The 25,234-nt window shown below is 39.7% G+C and overlaps 1 protein-coding gene across 5 annotated transcripts in view; it reads right to left on the bottom strand.

The window, feature by feature from the left end:
* The window catches only part of TTC7A (tetratricopeptide repeat domain 7A), a 205,865-nt gene that overhangs the window by 179,115 nt on the left and 1,516 nt on the right, over nt 1–25,234 (bottom strand). For 3 of the 5 annotated variants that reach the window (XM_068185514.1, XM_068185513.1, XM_068185512.1), the window contains exons 2-5: nt 23,542–23,705; nt 21,819–21,987; nt 6,079–6,209; nt 3,893–4,014 (exon numbers count right to left, since the gene is read on the bottom strand). In XM_068185514.1, the coding sequence (XP_068041615.1) occupies nt 3,893–4,014; nt 6,079–6,209; nt 21,819–21,978 (413 nt within the window). In that variant the 5' untranslated portion in view covers nt 21,979–21,987; nt 23,542–23,705. Of the gene's footprint in view, nt 1–3,892; nt 4,015–6,078; nt 6,210–8,996; nt 9,021–21,037; nt 21,097–21,818; nt 21,988–23,541; nt 23,706–25,234 lie in introns of those variants that run through there. The other 2 variants (XM_068185515.1, XM_068185516.1) reach the window with 2 other exon arrangements.

The following is a 25,234-nucleotide window of genomic DNA, read 5'->3' as shown; positions in this document are numbered from 1 at the left end:
TTAATACATGCCCTTTATAATACTAAATGTGCAATTGAAAGGATTTTTTTTTAATTAGGACCTTAAGAATTTCACAAAAAGAAAAGTATGTATTTCACAAAAAGAAATACATGCTATGTAGGTGACTGGATGAGGATGCAGACATAAAGCCTCTGGCAATCCATGGTGCAAACACTTGGTCTTACTTAGATTATAAACTAAACAATCTTGAGCCTCTGCAGGACTTGGATAGAGGACTACCTGGAAATGCCAGGTAATGTTGCCTCAAGCCATGGCATCATAAGTGAACATTAGACCATGAAATGAAATTAGTTGGAAGAGTCCATAGGCCCCTACTGTATTGCTAAGAGGCCAGAAAAAGAAACGAGGAAAAACAGGAAGGGAAAATGACATGATCATTAAACTGCCTTGGGTTTAGTTTTAGCCACAGTAGTGGTCAGAGCACCATTTGAAAAAAACATGATGAAGAGCAGTTTAGGATTCAGTTACAGCTAATCTAATAAAAATGAACACAGACAATCATGGGCACAAATTGTGACAAAGAGCAACATGAAAGTCCAGTTAGTCCAGCTTGGCATAAAAATTTGTTGTGTGCATGTACCTTGTTAATATAGATTAATTACCAGTCAATAAATCAAAGCAGTCAAGAAGTCATATCAGAGTTATGTCATATAGTTTGGCTAACATTACATAAAATGTTAAGACACTAGAAAATAAAGAAGTACACTGTTTTCTATGCAAACTGCCAGGAAAAATATTGACAATAAAGGAGTGGACTGTGGACATACAGGTTTGCAAAGACAGTCCCCCAACAACATGGTCACCAGCAGATCATGTTCTTATTCCCACTCATTTACTGCTAAAACAATGAGTTGCTGACAGATAGAACAGACCATCTTGAGATAATTACATGGCAGTTAGCAGCATCACCTCTGCAGAGTAAAGCAGTACTCGGAGCAGAGAAACAGCAGCAACATAACCGCCTCTGCCCACCTCCTTTTGCATCTTTGCACCTCACCCAGGTTTCTAATAAACCGTATCCTCTCCTTAAACAGCTGCTCATGCACAGACACAAGAAGAAAAGGCAGTAAGAAATGAGCCTAATATTCATACATCTGCATCAGAAAAAAACCCAAAACAAACAAACCAACCAAATCCCAATACCTAGTGCAGACGATAACCTTAAGACAACTGGCTGCCTCTTACAGTATGACAGCATCTACCTTCCTATGTTCTGCATCCACAGCATCAACATTCCTCACTAGAGGACCAAAAGAAAGCTTTCTTGGGTCCCAGCATGACAAACAACTGCAGGAAATGCATCTTCAGCAACACAATGTTTTTATGTGGCATCTCATTAAAAGCATCTGTGACTTCTACAGCTGCAAGACTTGCTGGTCCTTACAGCTGGCAGTTCAACACCTGAAGGGGAGTCTGGACCTTTCTTTTATATTGGTGTCTTCTTTCCACTGCACACTGCAAGAGAAAAGGGCATCCCTGACCATACTCCGAGAAGAGCATATCTGATCCTGCCAGCAGGAACAAAAGCGTAACAACAGCACTTGTATCCCTGAGCTGTTCTGCCTGTTGAGACAAGAATAAAACACTATTCCTTTTGTACACATGTAGCACTGGGGAAGGACATCCCACCTGATAGAACCTACCCCCTGACAGCTTGAGCAGTCGTCATCCAAGGCTTATTTCCTACCTGAACACGCTGGAAGCAACAAGGGGAACAAATGTATTTCTTTGAGCTGTTCAGTATCAGGTGGAGTAATCTACTATAGTCAAGAAGCATCCTAAAAAGCTTCTTTGCATATCCCCCTCCTTTCCATAATATATTCCAATGCTGCTTATGCCCTCTCGTGGCAGAAACCACACATTAGTATCAGCTGCAGGTGCGGACAAGTTGCCACGAGGCTGCTTTCATCCCAGCAGACTTTCCAATCCTGGCTGATGTTTCTTACTTGCTCTGCAGGAGGTAAGGAGCCTGTGGGATTCCACTCGCATCCCAGCTGTAGGAGCTCCATCGCTCTTTCATTAGGAGACAGCTACAGAGAACATGTTGCTGCTATTGCAGCAATTCAGCTTATAATCAAAGCATGCCTTAATTCACACATGTATTTTGCTTCAAATTGTATTCCTGTAGAGTTTTTGTGGTTTGTTTTTGTTTGGGATTTGGTTTTTGTTTAAGGCTATCATTAAAATAATATGGGAAGGGAGCATGCAGGGCCCACAGCAAGGGCAAAATATCCCGCTAGATATAATGAACTCATCACCAATGAAGACTAAATTTACAATGTTGCTGGATAAAATGAACATGAGTTTTATATTCAAAAGGTGCCTGGAGGATATCAGTGCCATATGTTCTAAATGGGATTTTATTTTACTACATAGTTAATGAGCTCACTGGCAAGACCTGAGCTTTCTGTTTGCCCTGACAAGGGCAGACTGTTAAGAAGGCACATACTGTGCCACAGCTGGCCAACCCCCAGCTCACCTGGGAAAACCACATACCAAGCAGATACTGAGACTATGCTTTACAAGTTCGTACTTGGCTTTATACATAAACTTGCATTTGCCTGACTAAAGGGGTCATTTTACTACATCTGAGCTTTGTGTTTTTGTAAGCCTCCAGGTTAAAACAAGGCTGACCTGAAGGCACATCTCATGGATATGCTTACAAGTACAGCTTTGCTCTACATGCATGGAGAACAGCAGCTATTCAGAGTTGCATTTAAAGTCATCCTCAGGGGATAAAAAGATAGCAAAAAAGCCCTGAAGAAGAAGCAAGCTCCTCCTCCAGTAGAATCAAAAAACAGTATCAGTTTTCTACAGAAGGATTTAAACTGTTTTTAAACTGATTTTTCCCCTAGTTTTCTTCTTTTCAATCTTCCCTATTTTTTTTTGCTTTCTTTTCCATTCTACTCAGCAGGAAAAGAAGTGAAGAAAAGGAAAGAAAGTATCTTTCACTGGGGGTGAAGGCAAAAAAAAAAAGCCAAAATTAAATATTTGTGAACACAGTTTGTAGTGAGAAACACAGAATATGACTCCTTGATAATAAATGGGATAATATGGTACAAGAAGAAGACTAAGGAAGGATGGAGTCTTAGAAGTACTGTTTACACATGCTGAAGAGACACTCTCCTACATGACAAAATCTCTCCATTGGATAACCAGAGTTAATTATGTTTTGAAGACACGGCCTGGTTTAGGGGACAGCATGTCCTCACCAATGGCCTTTGGAAGTGGGCACTCACTGTGCCTTTTCTGCTGATCTTGAGAAGGTTTTTCACTGTAAGCTCATAAAATTCTCTGTAGGTTTGTAGATATTAACTCCTCCTGCCCTTCTGAAGTTCACTGGGAGCTGTATTTCAGAGGCATAATAAATACCCTGGAGCAGCACTGTTCCCACATATACTCTCCATAGTAAAAACACACAGATTTGGGGCATTGATTGGGATATTTAAGACCTTAGGGGAAAAAAAAAAAAAAACAAAAAAAAAAAACCAAAAAAAAACCACAAAACACATGAAATACACTACCTGTAAGATTTTACTGAACTCTAAAGCAGATGCTAAAAATATTAAGGGCCCACAGCAGTGTAAACTCCACTCTCTCTTTACAGTCAAACTCCCTTTGTCTCCACAGGGAGCAAAGCTGAGTCAAGACAAGAATATTGTTCTACTCCACCCTACTTCTAGGTCTGGAAAAATGATGCTTAAGACTCTTAAGAAAGACGGAGAGACACAGACAGAAGAAAGGGAAGGACACTGAGTATATTTGAGGTGAGCAGCCAAAAGTCATAACAGAACATAAGAAAAAAATTAGTCTTCATCTGAGACAAAACATGCGATATTATCTAATTTTATTAATATCTGCATCCACCTACCCTTTCTTTAACTGAGTCACGTAGGCACTCTGTAGAGCTGCTTCCAGAAAGTAGGAAAGTTCAAACTCAGAGTAAGTCACATTGCTGCCCTTAATACTCCTTGAATGTGTGTTGTTTAAGGTCTGTAAGGGGAAAAAAGAAGTACCTTGGAATACAGATAACTGTCAGAACTAGCCAGGTCCTCATGAGCCAGTAACGTCTTCAACAATTAAATGTTACATTTATCAGCTATTCAAAAATGTTGTAAAATCAATTTAAAAATAAATTATACAATGACTTTCATGAGATATTCTGCATGCAACATGAGTTTTGAAACACCATCCATTATTACTTAAGCATTACTTACTTTAATAAAGTAAGCAGAAAGCTACATATTAAAACCAATAGCTTGGGAAATACCACTCAAACTACAAAGACCCAGCACGTTGCACAGAAAGAGCAATAAAATGTTTGAGTAGCTTTATCTAGTTCAATACAACATAAATATTTGTTAAGAGTTAGCAAGCCATCAGGAGTCCTGATGGAAGAATCTTAACCTTTCCTCTATTTGTCCTATCAAATCTTTTTTGGTTTTGCTTCCTTACTGGTAAAAAGCCGCTTCCATTGCTGAAAGTTGCCTCTCCAAAGCCGGGCTTTTCACCTAGGACTGAAGAAGGACTATGAACTTCTACTGTGTCTGTCATCAATCCTGCATTTTTGTCTCTGTGTCCAGAGACAACTATGTGAAAGAAGGTTGTAGAGAGGTGGGGAATCAGTGTCCTTCCAAGTAACAAGTGACAGGACAAGAGGAAATGGCCTCAAGTTGCAATATAAGGAAAAATTTCTTCACTGAGAGAGTGGTCCAGCATTGGAACAAGCTGTTCAGGGAAACGGTGGAATCATCATCCCTGGAAATGTTCAAAAAGCATATGGTGTTGGTACCTGGCAACATGGTTTAGTGGCAAAATGGTAGTACTGAATTAATAGCTGGCCTCAGTAAATTCAGAGGTCTTTTCCAACCTTACTGATTCTATGAGTCTAAGTGAATGAATTACAGGTCAGACCCTTTTCCTTCTTCGCAGACCCAAGCTGTCAGTAAAAGAAATTTAGCGTCCAGCACCAGCAGGAACTCATCCTTCCACAATGGAAGGACAGTAATAGTTTCAATTTAAAGACTACTCCATATTTTTTTCTGCAGAGAAACAGAGCAGGCCTCTTCTCAGTTGGCTTTTTTGATGAATTTTTATACATGCACTAAGCTTATTTTTTCTTGTTTCAATGCAATTAAAAACAAAACCTGAAACAGAAACACACCTTTGCTACTAAGAAAAGCAGAAGTACCCAGTCAGAAGCTCAAAGGCCTTTCAGTTACAGGACAGATAATAATGCATTGCCATCAGTACTGCTGATGTCAAGCATAATGTGTGGCATAGGAAGGGCATGGAAGCATGTGGTACGTCCCCAGCTAGGCAAAGTTTGCATGTGTCCAGCAAATAGCAGAACCTATTATCTGATGGCTCAGTGAAGGGCTCCTAGTATCCATCCTACCAACCACTGGATAAGCAGCTACTTGCTATTAATCACAGAATCATAGAATGGTTTGGTTTGGAAGGGACCTTAAAAGATCATCTAGCTTTAACTCTCCTACCATGGGCAGGGACACCTTCCACTGTACCAGGCAGCTTCGAGCCCCACCCTGGCCTTGAACACTTCCAGGGATGGAGGACCTAGGTTCTAATGATCTGGATTCCTCAAAGTTCACTTGGAGAAGGTGAAGCACTGGTAATTAAACTGTTATGGCTGACCCAAAAAGGTTTCTTTCAGCTCATTAGGGATCTCAATAGCCACTGCTGTGTATCATTTACACAGCAGGCAGGTAAAATGCCTTGAGTTCCTTCACATCAGCACTTGCCATGCAAAGTTCATAGTTCCTCTTTAGTAAGGGCTAAAATTCAGATGCAACCTGTGAGTATCTGAAGTATCTGATGCTTCACCACAGGCACAACTTATTTCCAGACCTCTCAGAAGAAACCAGCTAAACTGCTGTTTTGCAAATGATTTTACTGAGACACCTCACTTCTTCCAACTTGTTCTCAGACTCCTTGCTACAATCACTTGATATTTCTCAATTTTTTTATTTTTGCTGTCAAACCCCTGGAAATTCCACCCAGGCCACCAGGCAATACCTTAAGCACATTTCTTCTTACCTTCTCAAGGTCCTGCAAGTATACCTGGGCAATAACACATGCTGTCTCAAAACAGGCCATGACTTCCTCCTCCCTTTCACACAGTCGAGAACGTGAGGCAATTGAGTTGGTTGAGTGTTCCAGTGACAAACCTGCAAAATGGCAACATCTTCTTTAACTGAGGCCCACCAACAGCAGTATGGCCATATCATTCTTAATTTACCAGCTGACAGGAAGACTTTTTCACATGTGGTTTCTCTCTTGATTTGATGACTTTCAGGACACTACCCCCATGAAAATACAAGTCCTACACATGCAAGGCATCTTTGTCATGCTGCTCTAACACACAGTGCCACTGCACACTCCTGCCTTTCAAACAATTTATGAAGACAGGGCACACAATGGCTTTGGTAGGAATCAGCAAACAGAGAAATTATGGCCTATATTTCCAAAGATGGCTATAGATCTTGGGTGCTTCAATTCAATGCCAGCCTGGCACTGAATTTGATCATTTCTAGGCATCTGCTACTTCAAGTGAAGCTTTCAATAAGCAGCAGTGTTGAGGGGAAAAAACAAACAAAAAAATCCCTAATTGGAAAATTATACAGAAACAAAGTTGGAAAATCTGAGGCCTCTCTTGGAAAATCTGAGTACATGCAGATTGCTCATGGACACACAGCAAGCTCTTAGCAAGGCACAAGAGACTCTTAACCACAAAATCATTCCCTTCCAAAGGAAGGAAAAAACTCTTGAGTTTTGTATTACTGAACTTTTCTTGTATCATTATCCAACACCACCAACAAACACAGAGTATGTTAACTGAAGATGCACACCTACTGGTCCCTATGTTAAAAATTTCTACTATCAGACCCTTGTCTGGTATCACACCCTTTATATCCTTAGATCTAACTGGATAGGCTACATATCCATATACCAGTTTTATTCTGATTGGTACAGGTTCTTATGCCACACTAGATCTCTACAAGATATCACTGCTTGAAAACTTGGATCTTCACCAATCACAACACCTCATAGCCCAACAAATGTTGCAAAAAGTTCAGCACATGCTTTCCGACAAATTTTATACAGAACATTCCCTAATAACAATGACAAATATGTAAGATGCAATACAAAATTCTAGTGTTCCTGACATAGATCCACAGAGCTGACAAAAGAAGAAAAGAATTCAGCTGTCCAGAGAGCTCTCCAATGAAGTAATTTCAACTGCTCCAGCATGTGGCAAGGGATGTGGAAGGACCCATCACAGGCATCGACCATGCTTTCCATACTTCCACAGTTCGAGAGGCACAGCACCTCACTTGGCTCATTCCAGGAGTCTTGGCAACAAACTGCTGTGAGGCAACAACAGGCAGCCAGGCTTCCCCCATGATGTATGATACAGTCCGGCTGCTCATGCTGGAGCACCCAGATGAGGTTCCTAGGCAGTCAGCTTTGTTTACTTCTAACGTTCAACATTTGTTCTGTCCCCTTGGTTACTCCATGAGAAGTTTCCCTATCTCATGTCTTACATTTGAGCCAGATATAAGCAGTTAGTTCAGTGGGTTGGGAAAAGGCCTCCCCGGTTCAAGCTCAAGAGGTGGCTTCCCACTCCGTCTGTCCTCTCTCAAGTCAGAAGCACACAACCTGTTCCCTTCAAAGATATGTATCTTGGAGCAATACACATTCGTAACTTTCACCTCTGAAAATACAGACCAGAGTAGAACAGGAGGACTGAATTTACTTCAAACTGACAGGGTGTGTGGGACGGGGATGACAATAATTTTGCTGCTTTTAACTAATGCCCAATCTGTGTTTTCTTCTTCCTTCTGACAAACACCTTGTACAGGATTCAGATATAACAGATTTTGTCTCTAGTTCATCTATGAAGTCTCTGTCTTTATATCATGGGTTGTTTTCCTATTATTTTGAAGCTTCCGTTTTCCAACCCTGTAACTTTGTAATGAGTGAAGGGAAAAAAATGCTCATTAACTCTCTCTACAGCAAAAGAATAAACCAAAAGTATCCCTACGTGAAAATAAATTTTGAGAAATTTGCATTTCAGAGCCATTCCCCTTAAGTGCAAAGTAGGCTGATGGCCCTAAAAAAAAAAAAAAAAAAAAAAAAAAGCAGTACAATCCACTGACATTCATAATACAAGCAGCATTTAATCAAACTGCAAGAGCCATACTAACACAGTCTCTACGGGGGCGTTTATCGTGGGAGATGTCACACAGATAGAACAGGCTGATAAAAAGCCATTTACATACATGCTACAGCCCACTGCAAGGAGTTACTACCTCTAAGCTCTGACATGGGGGAGGAAAGCAAGCTGCCTCTGCCATCATCAGGTACTGACAACAAACATGCCCATCCATGCAAGTCAGAACAACAGAGCTGGGGCTGATCAGAAACAAGGGAAAGAACATCTCCAGAAGGCTTCTTGCCACTGTAAGCATCCAGCAATACACAGTGTGTTAAAACAGATATTGTGCTACACTGCACTACTTGTAAAGGGCTAGAAGGAAAAATTCTTCCCTACCACAGAAATGCAGTGAAAAGAAAAATTAGAGTAAGCAGACTGCAAATCCAGTATACAAGGAGAAGAACAGAAGAAAAACAACATAAGTTCCCTACTCTTGCAGCCACCAATTCAGTTCCCACAGTATAAAGCCCCAAAAATAAGATTTGCTTAGGATGCAGTTGGGTAAGACTTGACAAGCCCACCAGCACAAAGAGCACAAATTCCACTAACTTTTGTCCATCCTCCAGTTACCAGCACAGAAAAGACTTTGCAGCACAACACACAATTTAAATTCAACTCAGTTTCCACAACGTGTCAGAAAGCCACTAAAGTGCATGTTACTTCCACATTGGGTTTAGCAAGAAAAGTGGAGCTATTGCCAAGACAGAATTAGCTTCCAAGTAAATCACAAGGCTACATGCTTTCTTGTTAGCTGGTTAAGGTAAAGGGACTCAGGTATTTTTCACAATTAGCTGTGGTAAGAGAATACCAACTTAAAGCTTATCTATACTAAGATTTTTCTCATATGAATCAGGTGCCCAAATTTAAATAGATACATACTTATATACTGTATTAGTTTATCATACAGTGCAGACAGTTTTCTAATAGAGTATGGCCCAGGCTCAAGATTTTGAGACCTGTTTCCAGATTATCCTTCTTTGAAAGAACAAATTCTACCCACTTCAGAGAAAGTAACTTTCTATGTATAGAAATGCTGGTTTTCTCTCCTGCATAAAGACAAAGCTTCCATTCACCTCCTTGAAGGAATCCTTGAAGGTACATGGTCTGACTTGCTACACAAAGATGGGCCAGCTCAGGTTGAAAGCCAGCTTGGTCTTGAAAGCCTCAGTGCACAGATGGAGACTGCACATGGCCTAGGGAGGAGATTAAGGTGGCTTTACTTTTCTATGGTTCATAAACTAGCTTACCAAATAGCAGCGCTCCTCCTTCCAAGTACGAACAACGTACCACTCCTCTCCTTTTTACACAGATTTCAAGCATCCTATACTTGGATGAATTTAGACAACCAGGGAATAGGTGCAAGAATTCGGGGTCATCATTTTCACCAACAGTGCTAGCCTGCAGCTGCTAAAATCCCATGGCCCAGGACCATCAGAGCTACCTGGCAAGCTGAAGAAAAGATCAAAGAAAAGCAACAGCATGAAAAGCATGAACCCACAACCAAACTCATGTGTTGCATCCTAGTGCAACATGTTGAACATACCAATGGCAACCTGAAGCAAAAGACATCTTAGTGTGGAACTTACAGCCCTGCCAACAGCACCAGTCCATCTGCAGAGCAAGGTTCCACTGTCTGTGCTCCTGGGCCATACAGACAGGCCAGCCTGGCCAGAAGACAGTGTGATGCTAAGATAAGTGCATGCAATAGTTTTACTCCATGTACAGGAAGGTACGTAATTTGTCTTGAGGTAAGCCATGCATGATGATATTGCATGACAACAGTTGCTGCAAGGAAACTGGTTGTGTGCACATTCCCATCCTGGAGAATGCCAGGTCATTCTGGGTCACTGTCCCCAAGCAGAGGATGCACTTCACTTCTACCATGTGGCCTTCAGTCTAGTTCAGAAATGTGGCTCTAGGAAATTAATTAGTATTGAAACAAAACTATTTTTAAGACTTCAAAGATATACACATATATGCTGACTAATCAATATTCATCAGAATACCAAACACTTTTCAGAGACAAAATTCAAAAGCACAACCAAACCACTTTAGAGATGGTATTACAATCAATTTGCCCTGCCAGCTAAGGTTTGAACTTAAAAGCACAGTCCTCAACTAACCTATTCCATTACAGTGTCTTGGAAAGCAGAATAGCCCAAACCTCAACAAGCAGCAGCTGGGATTAGTTAGACATAGGCAAGACCCAGCACCATGCATTTTTTCTGCCACAATCCACAAAAGTTTAAATAATTCACAACCTGGTCTAGACACTTTTCTCCCCAGCAACTAAGCTATGATTTTTTTTCAGCAGGACTTATTTGCAATGGAAATAGAAGAGGGGGAAGAAAGGCCTAGAAGCCCTTGATTTTGAACACATTGATTCATACTGCAGCCCATGAAAGATGGGGACAAAGAGACAAGTTTTGCTGTTCAACAAAGCTGCATATACTTCTTTGACTGTTGTCTCCTATAATACAGGATTATTGTAAATTTCTGGCCATCTGTTACAATCTTGAGGTATATTTCATGTAAAAGTCTCAAAGGTAAAAAGGCAGAAAATTCCAGTATGCCCACGTAAAATTATCTGAAGACCTTTCTAATTATAAGCTGGGAATGAAGCTTAAAATTTAAGCAACCTGTGAAGGCTGCACAGTTGCATCAATGCAGAACTCAAGACATCCTAGTCCCTGCTTTCCTACTAGATGCAATAAACCAATGCTAACAATGTTACCCCAATTATTTTCAAAGCAACAACTCTATCTGGTTAGATTTGTAATTACAGCTTAAGTTTATTGCTAAAATTAGAACAGCTTTTTGATCAAGTGGCTGTGAAGCCAGAAGGCAGCAAACACTCCCCTGAGATGCAACCTCAGTCCCCTGCCCTCAATCAACACTTCATAGGGTCTGCATCACACTGCATACCCTATGCATAGCAGAAAGCAGCAACTTTAATCCACAGACACTAATTCTTTGGAGCATATCCAGACCTGCTCAACTGGCTGTTCTTAACCTCCATAGCATATCTTTTAATCTTTGCCTTAACCGATAATACAGTGGTCTCCAAAATTCTTTGATCATATTAAGAAGAAAAAAAAATTGAGCATGCATACGTCAACATATGCATATAGTTACATATAGACATTGCTTCACAAACTATTACATATTTATGTCTTTATTTTTTCAAAAATACTGCTAGATAACATGCTACTGACAGCTACCTGTCAGCAGAGAAAAGCCCTGCAAATTCAGAAGAACACTTGATTTTTTGTAAAAGCAAAAAGGCAGTATTTCACCTTTAGGTTTGACAACGATTTTAACCATTTTACCATGAAATAACCACTGAGCTGTGGTGTGTACAGATTTTCATGGTCATTCCCCATCTCATTACAAACTAGATTCTATTTAAAAGTCTTGTGTTTATGAAGCTAACCTCACTGATGCCATCCTACAGCACTTTGTGCATTTCTGGGCTGAACTGTCCTCCTAAGTAGTTCTTAATGTTATTTTATTATTGAACCAAAAAGTGGCAAGTTCCTTAAGATGAGACATGTTAGAAACATTTATACTTCCACGCTACTACATACCAACCCTCACACACTGCCCAATTTCTTCTAATACCTGTTTTTTCAAGTCTTTGGCAATGTCTTCTGTGTCTCTTTCAAAGGAAAGCATTTTAGTTTGCTGCCATATAGGTTTTTTTTAATATTACTTTAGCCATTTTTCCACAGCAGGAAAAACAAGTGTTTCCCCAATGGTACATTTTTTTAATATTTTGCTTTTACACAAGAAAGCTCAAGAGAGCCTTTTAAAAATTTAAGTACTTAATTGAGTGTCATTAGACTACATTGATTAGATCCAATCCAACTGTCACTGCTTCTACTTGATTGAAAAGCTCATGCTAATAATGTAAGCTCTGACATTCTTACCATTCACTTGTGCTCCTATTGTGCTACCTGAAATCCACGGGTTTTTGAGGGAATCTTTAAGCTACATGTCTATTTCAAAAGGGTTAATTTAATTAAAACTAGACAATATGCTACATAAATCCACTTAAGTAGGTACAAGTGAGCTGCAACAGATGAAAGTGAATGAACTAGTGAGGATGCCCTTCTACACTGTGAAACATCCTATTTTGTAAGACACTTTTGTAGGCTCTACAAGACACAAGACCTTCTGACATACAGACTAAGTCAGGGAACCAGTTTCAATTAAATACTAAAGATTTATTTCAATGTGAGGTGCTTTTTTTTTTTGCTGGTGGATTTTTAAAGAAAAATATAAGTTATATAACTTTTCTTCTGCACCACAGTAGATCATCTTGTTCAACCCCTGGGGCACATGCACCACTTTGAGGACCACTGCTATAACATATTGATTGTCTTGGAGTAAGAGGCCACCTCCATTCTGTGACATCAAGATACATCTACTGGAGCAATGCTCTGAGGCACAGCAAACACAGGGGTGATCAGCAATCTCTTACACCCCCACATCTAAAGACTTTGTCAACACCATCCACATCCATAAACTGTCATGGCAGAAATTACTCTTTTTGCCTGGTCTAACTATAACAGGAAGAAGCAGAAGAGAAAAAATGCAAAGTTGAGGGGCCACAAGGGAGAGGAGATGGTACTGATGACCAAGTACTGGAATTTATTCAGCTTGAGTTCATCTGCACCACAGTTGAGCAGAATCACCAGCAAGAAAGTTCTCTTCTAGCTGCAGAGTCACTGAATCAGACAAGCTCTAGAATCCTGCGTTCAATTTTTGGCACCTCACTACAAGAAAGACCTTGAGCTGCTGGAGCATGGCCAGAGAAGGGCAACAGAGCTGGTGAAGGATCTGGAGCACAAGTTCTATGAGGAGCAACTGAGGGTGCTTAGTCTGGAGAAAAGGAGTCTCTCTACAATTACCTGAAAGGAGAGTATAGCAAGGTGGGGGTGAGTCTCTTCTACAACATACTGAGCAACAGGACAAGAGAATATAGCCTCAAGTTGCACCAGGACAGGTCTCAACTGGCTATCAGGAAAAATTTATTCACTGAAAGAGCAGTCAGGCATTGGAACAGGCTGCCTGGAAATCTTCCCATAGCCACAGGACACATACCATGGTACACAACACAGCCCCAGCTGTATTCACACATCACTGTCATCACAGACACCTAAAAGCTACCTCTAGCTTAGGCCATCTGTGAGTATGTTTGTATTTGTTCTTTTCTAGTGAAAATAAATGTAGCATGTTGTTTCATTTAACCCTACAAACATTGTTCCATTTCCTCAAAAAAGCATGGGCAAATACTCTTCCACCTCCTGATGCTGCTAACCCCACAGCTTTAGAGAACTAAGTTATAGTGCAGAAGGTGGAGAAGGTTTTATGTATGTGCACAATCACCACCTACAACTGTGTGTGGGGAAGGGAGCAGAATAACTGAACTTTACCATTGCAGAAACCAAGTCACATTAACAAAAGGAACCAGAAGTTATTCCCTTTTTCCACTTCCCAAATTTCAGTCATCTGTATTTAGTGGCCTGCATCTAACTCCTTGAAAGTCTAAAGCAAACATTCATGCTGCATTTGTCATAGTTGACTGTGCTAGAAGTGCAAACTACTTCTAGAACAATAAACCATCTGATCCAATAGCAGAGAAAAGCTCAAGGAGCACAACAGAAAAGCCTAAGTGCATCAAGAACACCAAGGCTGGGCTTGGCAACTTTTTCACATCCAAGCAGGAAAGCAGCGGCACAAAGGCACACAATTCACCAACATGCAATATGTTCAAAATCATTGTCATAATGTAAGGGCAACTCCAGACTCTTAAAAATGCTTTTCTGAAACCCCAAATAAAACATACTAATACTAGGTCCTTTTCTCAAGACATCAACATCTACAAAGTGGGGCTTTTGCCTATCAGACAGCTACTCTGATACCAGCAAGAATTAACAGCATGATTTCTGTCTTGCTGTCAGAATTGTGAAAACCAGCACTTTGAAGTGCATACCAGGTATAGAAAAAAGTCTCTCCCTCTGATGTGGATTAATATTTAAAAGATGCATCTTTTTCCAAGCAAAAGTGAAAAGTTCTGCCAACAAAATGTCTTATTTTAATTTTAATGTCCTGTTGTTTCATACATCCTTTTGGCTGGGACTCAATTTTTCTAATGGCCAGGCAAGGAAACTAATTTTATTATTTAGGTTCTGTTTAAAAGGAACCATCTCCCACAAATCTCAGTTCTCAGAGAGACAAATCTCAACCTTTTGTAGTCATGAGAGGATCTCAGGTCTCAGAGAGACAAATCTCAACCTTTTGTAGTCATGAGAGTATTCCAACAAAAGAATTCGTGCCCTGCCCCTGCCAGACCCTTTAAAAACCCCAAAAATCAAACAAAACACATAAAAAACCCCAAGACCCATACACACACCAAAAAAACCCACCCCAAAACAAAAAACCCAATAAAAATTCTACTCTTCTACTGTGTCCCATTAAGTCCTACTTAGTCACATCAGCAGCTGAAAGTACTGACAAAAGTAATCTCACGAAGGAGCTGCTAGTAGAGGAAACAGCAGCTAAGTAACAGAGAGAACTGCAAGCAAATATATAATCTCAAAAGCAGCATGTAGGTTAATAGTTGCATGCTGGTAAGTGTTCATCATCTTCATGAAGCCCATTATCACTGAAAAGCTACATGTGTGTATGAAAAAAAGTGAAATCAAAGTTTTAGGTAATTTTCCCCTGAACTATCACCCAAACCTATGCTCTTCTCATCTCAACTTTGTGCCCAGTATAATGCTGGTTCTTCATGATCAACAAGCTTTCCTAAAGCCAATGAAGAACAGCGGTGTTGTCTTTAGGAAGGTTCTAGATACCCTTCTCAGCACTTCAATGAACTCAAGTGCCTCAGCGAGCATCATCACTGCCAAGGTGGGCAGGTTCCAGACAGTGGTGAATTGGGACCCCTGGGAAGTCAGAACACATTAAGGTAACAACCCTTCTGGTTTAAAAGGGATTATTAAAGTATAGAAGATTTAGACTTTCAAGTTAAAGCCTGTGGTACACATGCCATAATGTCACCGGTGCCTAAGTGACACGATACTTGACACTGAAATTAATGAAGAAAGACAAGGAGGGAATTCAGGCTCAAGATTTTTTCCCCTGCGCCCTACAACCTGCTGCCCATTTCTGCTAAATGGGTACATCATAGCACACTGCCCTCCGGTCAGACAGAAACAGTAATGCAGGCAGGATGAGAACTCAGCTTCTAGGGAGGGTGGGGTCAGCTGTGCTAGAAGAAGGCGAGGAAGATCTGAGTTATCTCTGCTTTTACTGCTCCCAGACTTGCGTACTTTCCTTGTAGCCATGTGGCTACTAAACAACAATACAGAAATGGATCATCTTTATCCTGACATGGGCAATTACAATATGTTTTCAGTTTTCTCCATTAGTGCCTAGAGAGAATAGAAAGCAAACTATTTAGCTGAACATGGGAAAAATGTCATCAACCTTCCATTAACCCATTTTCTACCTTTGTCTCAGTGGACAAGACAAGGCTACCTTTGTCTCAGTGGACAAGACAAGGTATGTTCTTACATAGTAAGATATACACACACACCCCATCTCTTTTTAGGTATTGCAGCAGATTTTTCTTAAGGAACTTCAAAAACTCTTTAAAATTATTCTGTAGTAAAAATCTCAAGCACAAGAGTATATATAACCACTGGGAGGGGGTTTTTGGCATACAAGAAGTAGAACAGTATTCCATGCACTGTCTGCAAAAACAAGAAGACATCCTGAAAAGTGCTATGCCCTCTGAAACGAGGGACAGACTCAGAAACTGCATGTACAGTCCATCAAGAGAGTCATAAAACATGACCTGAATTAAAAATACTTCTGACAAAAAGAAGTTAGAAGTGTAAACTCACTTTCAAAATAAGCTTATGAAATAAATTATGACCCTACAAAACTTTATGATGTTTCTAAACTCAAGTGATCTGTATTTGAAATTGTTCAAACTACTAGTACTCAAGACCATTCCACACAGTGTATTCCAGAACACTCCACAGTTTGATTTACGATACTATGATCCCACTTACCAAAAACTAAGTGGACAAAAATCTCATTCCAGAGACTCTAACACAAAACTCTAATTAAAATAAGGCTGCTTAAGACAGTAAGACACCATAACCCATTGTTACTTGAGTGGAATATAGCCTTGCACCATGGTATTGGCAGCATTTAGTAAAGAACTGAATTAGAAAAGTTAGTAGCTTAGGATCTGAAATAAGAGTTTGATGAAGCACTGGAATAGTCTTTAAAATAGAGGTGTTCTCTTGCAAAGAGGACAAAAAAATCCCCAAAAATAACAACGACAAAAAAACCCCAAACCAAACCCACAAATCTTACCTTTCTCCCTTTCTATTCTCTCTATTATTTAGTTCAATGAACCAACAATGAATGAAATTAAAACAAACAGGAAAGCTTATTTTTCCCATTTTAATCTATGAGTTTTAAAAGATGTACACATGACAAGAAATTTATCAGCTTATCAGAAACACTGAGTTAAATAAATTAATTTATTAAACTGAAAATTCTTAATCAAATTCTTTAGAGTGGAGGGAAAAGTAGATTTACCAGAACATAGCTTTGCAATAAAGCTCTACATTTTATTCTAATTTTCAAACAAAAGCAACTGAATACAAATCTCACCTAGGAAATTATTCATCATGGAGAAAACCATATTAGAAAAATGGATGACACATAAGCAAATGTCAAAATTAAAGACTCCAATTAAGTATATAAACAAGTGCATGATACATCCTCTGATTAGATAGAATTAACTTAATACCAAGACTGCATTTGCTGTATGCAAACCTACTGTTTTTAACAGTAGTACAAGCCAACAAAATAAGAAACTAATTAAGAGAAGAATCACTAAGAAGTTTAAAACAGTTTATTCAAATTTTGAGGCTTCACTTGGTCAATTTAAAACCATGATTAAAACCAAGCAAATAGTTTTCAAATCTGCTGAGTAAAACATCAGGTTTTCTGTTTATCTCTGTGTGGTATCACCATTCTCCTTTTAGAACACCACCAGAATCTCCAAACTACCACTTCCAGTATTAGAAACCCAAGACAATCATTTCGCATGGGCAGAAAGCAGAACAATATAATTCAAAATATACAGATCTCACTATCACTGAATTTTTAAAAGATAAAACCAGAAGAGAAACAAGAACACACGTAACCTCAGCAATTTGTTCTAGGACTGAACAAACACAAAATAATCCAAACAAGATGTGCTGAACACAGGACACTGGAAGCAGGTTCCAGTCAGTTTATCATTATTGAACTCAGGACAAACCCCCATGTGGTAGTATCAAGGTTTTGCTTTCAGAAATATCACTCACAGGTCTTAGGACAGCTCCAAAGATCAGTGGCTCAATCCAGCAATGTTTGTCTCAAGATTTTATCTTTGGTTTTTCAAAAGTGTCACACCACAGATCTTAAGCATCTTTAAATTACTAAAATGTGTCCAAGAACAAAATATAGATAGCTCTGAACCACTGCACTAACACAGTCTCATTTCCTTGTAGATATGACTTGTGGTTGGATTTGTTACAATAAAACAGACGATGACCAAGGCTTCTTACAGGCACATTATCACCGTGTTCTCTTCCACATCTTTCCGAAGATCTAAAAAGACCAAGCTCACATTGCAGCCTTTTGACAAAATGGATGTCTTTTCTGAAGTTAAAAACACCTCAACATCTAAAGAACAAAACCACTTAGAAAGAAAATTACAAAAGATAAACTTCATCTTAGTCTGCAGTCTTTCACAGTCACCAGAGAAGAGACTGTATTGTACACCACCACTCACATAAACTGTGTCAGATGCCATTTGAAGAAGTGAGGAATCACCCCAGAACAGCCAACTTCTGACTCTACAGAGAGTTCAGCCTGAAGCTGCACAAATTAAACCCACCCTGAGCTGCCAAATGGCCAATAATAACACAAAAATTACTAAAATACAAAAATTATAGGATGGACTGGGAGAAAAGGGGAAAAACAGGCAGTGGGACTTTTAAAGCTTTAACTCCCTAGAAATCCATTTAGAAACTAGATACTATGTGCAATCCTATGGCATTGCTGTACAAATATAGACAGCTATAGATAGCTATCTCCAGGCCAACCCACACCAGGTAGAGGAAGTCCAGTGCCTGGCCTGACAGACACAGAGAGCCCATCAGCACATGGCTGACTCACCTTGCAGCAGCTCTGACACATCCCTGACCACAAGCTAAAGCCCCTCTCAGTCATTACAAAGACAGGATCCACACAACACGAGTCCTACCTGACTCTCCATCACCCAGGCTGGCAACAGCCTGCCTCAGTTATAGCAGCTCTCGTCCTACTCTCAGCAGCACAGCAAACATTGCCACATCATAGAAGCCTCTTTCTTGGAGCTCAGGTATGCTGAAGCTCTGGCTAGAGCTACCCAGAGCTTTGTAAGGGTTAGGTAGAAGCCTAACCTACTACCAGGAAGATTTACTCCCTTCAAAGAGCGCTATCTGCTGAGTTTCTGCAGCAAGCACAAACAGAGGGAAACCAGCGGGCTCTAACAGCTACACATTTTGTTCTGAAGTCTTTTTTGCTTGCTGTTTCAAATGGACACTACCAGGTAACAAAGCCACAGTGTGTCCCAACTGAATTAGAAGCAAAGTTTGCTTACTCAATACTGTTTTATGCAACACAGCTGCTTGCATCAGAGATTACCAGCAGTAATATGAACTGAGCAGAAGTAAAATTTTAAGGAGGGATTGACTTCATGGAGGATGGGGAGGAAGGAGACAAGTACAAACCAACCACGTATTAACTAACCATAGAGGTTAAATTTAGTCATAATGAAAAATCAAACAATAGTCAGAGCTCCACTCACAGCACCCACAACACTTGTCTCCTCACAATGCAGGGATTTAGAAACAGAACAGGAAGCAGCATTCAGATGAGACACTGAAGAATCTTGCTCTCTGCCATTTCTCCTGTGACTTGTCAGTTGCACAAGACCTCATACTAATAAAAGAACTTCAAAGTTTACTTCTTGATGCTCATCTTGTGTGGAAGTTTAGTGAGAAGGCAAGCAAGAAATTTTTTCCCTGCTCAACTTCTTCAATCCAAACATAAGGGTACAAACGCATACTGCCTCTTACGATGATATGAACCTACTACATGCTGTGGACCTCCAGAGATTGAGTTCAACATCCACCTTCAGTGTTGCAGAGGTTAAAAGGTGCTCTAAGGAAGGAAACTTGTTTTTGCTGGATTTCTACAACTGGTTTTATTTGCGCAACTCCTCCCACTGCATCTCACCTGTTTCTTGTTATGTTTTTTTTAATTTCCAACATTAAAAGGATAGGTGCCAACCTAAAAAAATATGCCTTTTAGCTGACTGTTCCATTACCTTTCCAGCCTAATCTTGAGTGCTTGAGAACCTATGCTGCCATTCTGCATACAGGCATAACTCAGCAGTATTACCCACACAAAACTGAGGCAGTTCCAATTTCACACTATGAGGTGATAGAAAGTTCTGCTGCTTTTAACTAACACTGGATGAACAGGGATATTCTATTAAACCAATGGCTTTCTCCTATTTCTGAAAATGTGAACAAAAAATTAAGCGGGGAACGTAACTTCTGCCTTGAAATAGACAGGACTGAGGCTTTTCTGGATATTTGCCTAAATGGCCCCTGCAAAAATTTTACTACGAGCAACATTAAAGAGCATCTTTAAAGAAGGCTTCATACTGCATAAACAACCAACACTTCAACCAAAGGCAGTAATGTAATATGAATGAACATAATTTCTGGAGAGATACCAAATTAAACAGAGGAATAAGAAAAATCTATGGCAAAAAGTATCAATGAATTTTAAATTCAACAACTCCATATTGTAACTTGTCCTGCAGAAGCAGCCTGGACACACGTTTTAAAATGAAAATTAAAATCTACACTACTATTGCCATAGCTACCTGCACAAAGTGCTAACATAAGAGTGGCTGAGGGAATATGTCATGAGGAACAGTGATTCTAGCAGTGAGTGCCCTCTCCAAACTCAACTGGACAAGCTTCACTCTGCTGGACTTTTTTCTGCCAGCAACTTTGATAGAATACTGAGTGGTTTACTACACTCTTGATATCTTAGCTAATATGAAAATAATCATCATGGAGGATAAAGACTGTGGAATCGTAACAGCACAGAGGTTTCTCTGCAATTCCATGTTAAACCACGCAGGGAAAGAAACCAAAAGCTTTGCCTGACGCTGACGCAAACGCCTCCAACATCTTCATATGTAAGTTAGGTAATCAACACAATACAAGGGATCTTATAAAAACAGGGTTATTCCATCAGTTTCCACACATACATTATCATTACACTCACACCTCACCAAGGGTCATATCTGGTTCCCAAAAAGGACAGTGCACATCCTTCAGACTCTGGAGTGCAGCAGGAGTTGCTCTCAAATACACTGCTGAGAATGCACTGGCAACTACCCGCTCCTCTGTGCCATGCAAGTGTCAGTGTGAGGCACAAGTAAATTAGTCCTGCTCCACAAAAGCTCATTAATGAAGTAGATTTGATCAGTACCACAGGAAACAAAAATCAAAGCAAGCCAAGCAGCACAAACAGGGTTTCAAAAAAAGCAGAATGAATCAAATTATTATCAGTAATACTAGCAGCCCAGTCAAACACTATTTTGGGTGGATTTGGTTTCACTCTTTTACATACCAGTTGAAGGTATCTGATCATCAGTGCTCTCATTCACCTAATTAGCTGGTGGACATGCTGAAAAGAGTAGAAAGCAGTAGATAGGTAGCAGTACTCGAGCAACATTTATAAAGGAACCAAAAGCAAATGAAGGAGAAGATTACCGATCTTTTTCTCCCCCCAAGTAAAAAATTGACAAGGGTCTTCCTTTTCCCCACTCAAAAAGGAAATGCAATTTCACTACCCACAGAGGTAGTTTTAATTAGAATCTCTCAAATAGTGCAATGTCTATAGAGTCACAAGAGGGAGGAGAGATTCCTGTTTGTACATAAGGTCTGATACTGTGTGACATGCATTACAAAAATATACTACCTGCTTTGAAAGCACATATTCTATTAGTCCAAAATTTAAAACTTGGAGACGTTGTTGTTTAATTCACAGAAATCACTGAAATGTACAAGTAGATGAACTCTTGCTAACCCAAAGCATAGGACCCAATTCAGCCAAGGGCTTGATTTAGATTTTCCCCAAATAGACACACAAGCTCAAGCACGTCACTAACTTACCGCCAAGAGTGACCACAAGATTTCCAATTTCAAGCTTTTCTTTACAAGCCAGCCAAGTTTAAAAACCATGGACTAAGACTCCATAATGCCTTTAAGTTTGAAACTACACAGACCATACCATGTAGGATCTTCTACAGCATACATCTTTGCCCTAAACCTGCTCCAAACAAACCATTTGGAGAAATAGCTTCAACCTAAACCCAGCATATTTCAAATATACATACATGGTCCTTTACCTTTAATAACAAAGGCTTCAGTTATCAAGCGCAGCACATACAAAGGTTCATCTTTGGTTGAAAGGTCATCAATTCCTGCTTTTGCATACATGCTGATGGCATCTCTGTAGCATCCCTCCACATAATGAAGCTTTCCTAGGATCAGCATAGCTTCTGTCATATACTTCGGCTGAAATGGAGCAGAGAGAGAAAAAGTGTTTATAGGGCGAAATACCAGACAGGAAGAATGAAGTACTCCACAGCCAATTAGGCAGGTTCAGAATGCTTTCTTCTCACAACTGCAAAGGCTAAGCTCATGAGAGCAGCAGCCCATGAAGGTCAGGCAACCACTTTGGAGCTCAGTTTTGAAATACAGTTTGTAAGCCAACTCTTTGGTCTCAGCTGACCTGCTCTATCGATTCACCAGCCACAAAGAGTGCATAAAAAGCTGGCTCTGTCAGAATTACCTACACACACAAAGAAAAACCCTTGCATATAAACTAGACAGTAAACATCACTTTTTAGACAAGTGCCCCCCTCTCCTCTGTATATTTAATTAAAGAGAAAAGTCTCAAATTTTCTTTAGTTGTTTAGAATTTTCATACAACAGTGAAAAAACAGAAGGCACACCTACTATTTCTTAGATTTGTTTCATTTAAGGATTGAAAACATATGTAACAGAACCTCAGTAAAACACATCACTTCAGACCCTCTGGAAAGCATGAAAAGGTTCCTAAGCCTTCATACCCATTTTTGTAATACATGCAATCAACAGAGGGTCAATACTGCATCAGTAGTTAAGTCACCACTAGCTAAGAAACAGTAATGCCAATTCATGCAGCCAAACTAAACACAGGGAATTGGAAGATTTCAATAATTCTCACTGTTAAACTATAAAGAAAGGGACTAAACTATTAAGAAAGAGGGCTGGACAGATCCTCCCCTTCCTTACTCCCTCTATTTTATGCTCTAAATAGGCTGACCTTGCTCACTGGAAATTGACATGGTGAAAATATAATATACATTTCCAAACTAACTAAACTAGCTTGGCAATTTCAGGACCAAAAGTAATAGAAATCTACAACAGGCTGCTGTAATTCATTTACATCTAAATGCAGTTATGCAACTGTGTGTCAAAGGACACCAATGCAGCAGCAGCCATCAAAGCAGAGTATTAAAGCCCTCCTGAAGCTCTGCAACTGTGTCGACAAGCAGCTACCAGCAGCTACCAGCCACACACCCAGATCACAAAACAAAATAAAGGCATTACTTCTCTAATAGACACCGAAGGCAGTGCAAGGCTGTAGTCCTCCCAACACAACCCTAAGTTCCTGACAGCAGCTTGTGGCACATTTTTCTCCAGTCAGAAGCTACCACTTGTGCAAAATTCCATCAGATCTGGAGCAGCAGGAGGCCATTCTGCTGTGCTGGCCTGAACGCACCCCACCACCCGAGAGCAATTCTAAGTATTCATCCTGCTTCTTTCCAATTAAAAAAAAAAAAAAAAAGAAATGGGATATACCCTTGTAGCACATAATAGCACATAATTTCTTTGCATATGAAAAAGCAAGTCTCGCAACATAAAATCCTGCCTAGAGGAATTATCAGTCTCTTACTATCACCTACAATACAGCACTGTATATCCATGGACACAAACAGGCAATGCCCACACCTTGTAACAGACTAATAATCATACTAAAGAAGTATCCAGTTGGCAGGAGTTATGATGATAGAGCCCACTTACTCTTAGTTTCCCTCTGTTTAAGATATTGGTCAGATACTGTTTAGCTTCGCTCAGTTTGGGCTCACTCTTCTCTGACAGTGGAATGGAATCCTTCAGTTTGGCAAAATTTTCCTTTAAACATTCCTCCAGCAGAGCCTCTGCAAGCAGCAAACTCCCATGGTCCTCTGAAAGCACACCCCAACCAACAAGGAACATTGCTTACTGCAATACTGATGAGAAACAGAATTACAAAAGCAAAACAACACACCTCTGAAAGAGACAACAAACTCAAATCAGGGGATGAGGAAAAACTCATAGATTAAAAAAAAGTCCAATTAACTTTTATCTAGTGGAAACAGTATGTATTGTATGGAAAAATGAAACATCACTTCGTTGCAACTTGAAGATTTTCCCTCCTTAATCCTTTAATTTTGGCAGCACCATTCCTTCTTACATTGTCACTAATATAACAGTTAAGAATTTTCATCACAAAACTCACTTTCAAAAGTATAAGAACACTCACTTTCAAAAGTATAAGAACAAACTTTGCAAACATTTCAGTGGATGTTTTTTATTTACAAAGGTACTAGCATGATATGAATGCTTTAGACTACAGAGAAGTAACTGCATCAAAAACTTTAAGAATTTTCCTGAAAGTATACAGAAAAAAAAAAAAAGATAAATTATACAGATTCTACACATCCTTTACTAAAGACACACAAGAACTGATCCTCTGCCATAATTAACATGCCATGTAAAACTCTACATTAAAATCCATGCCTGTTCACAGTTCCACAGAAGAGACTCAAACACAGGTAGCAGCAATGGATACAGCATGAACCATCATGCAATGTGGCAATCATGCTGAAAAAAAAGTTTCATCTGCCAGAGTACTCAGAGTTCTTACATGACAGGCCCATTTCTGCAGTTCATTCATAACAACAGTACCTCCATCAGCAGACTAGTGGTTTAAGCCAGGTAAGGAAATCTTTGAATACCAAAGAGCCCAGCCCTACACTTTGTATATATTCCATGTTTCAAAGTCTGAAATTTGAGAATGAGTGAAACACAGTAGTGTACCTATTTCTATATTTTCAGTCCAGGAGTCACCTTATGCCCACTTTCTACCTATACAGCATATAGTAACTGTGTGGTGGTTTAGACTTTTTTGTTGTTGTGGCCTAAGTGTTCAGCTACATATGAAATTATAACCATAGCTCTTCCTGCTCATTTGCAGGTCTGCAACTAAACAAAGTACAGGTACATATAATGGGAAGTGTAAGTGCTCAAATATATTCCCACCAAACTTGCATGCCATCATTTCTACACAGTAAAGAGCCTTCAGGTAGTCATTAATCTCTTAACCAAACTTAAGGAATTAGGTAAGATCATAGACAATTAAGAAATAAATATACACAACCTCACAAAGCAAATACTACTGTTAAAAAAATCCCATCCAAACACATTTCTAGAAGCACAAAACCTGCTGAAAGAAGCTCTGTAGCAGTAACAAAATATTACTCTTTCATAACTAGCAAGTTATGATGACATGGCAGCAAATTAACAAATCATGTTTTTACAGCAATCATACTGTTGTTATACCTCTTAATTACAGGGGAAGAAACTATTGTGAACTCTTCAACCAATGCCCCCAAAGTTCATGGTGATCTCAGCACCTAGGAAAACACAGCTGAAACCTGACTGAAGTTCAAAG

This window comes from Anomalospiza imberbis, chromosome 3 (genome assembly GCF_031753505.1).
Source record: "Anomalospiza imberbis isolate Cuckoo-Finch-1a 21T00152 chromosome 3, ASM3175350v1, whole genome shotgun sequence".
NCBI lineage: Eukaryota > Metazoa > Chordata > Aves > Passeriformes > Viduidae > Anomalospiza > Anomalospiza imberbis.
Note: the sequence above shows the minus strand (reverse complement) of the source record. Positions and strands in the feature narration are given on the sequence as shown.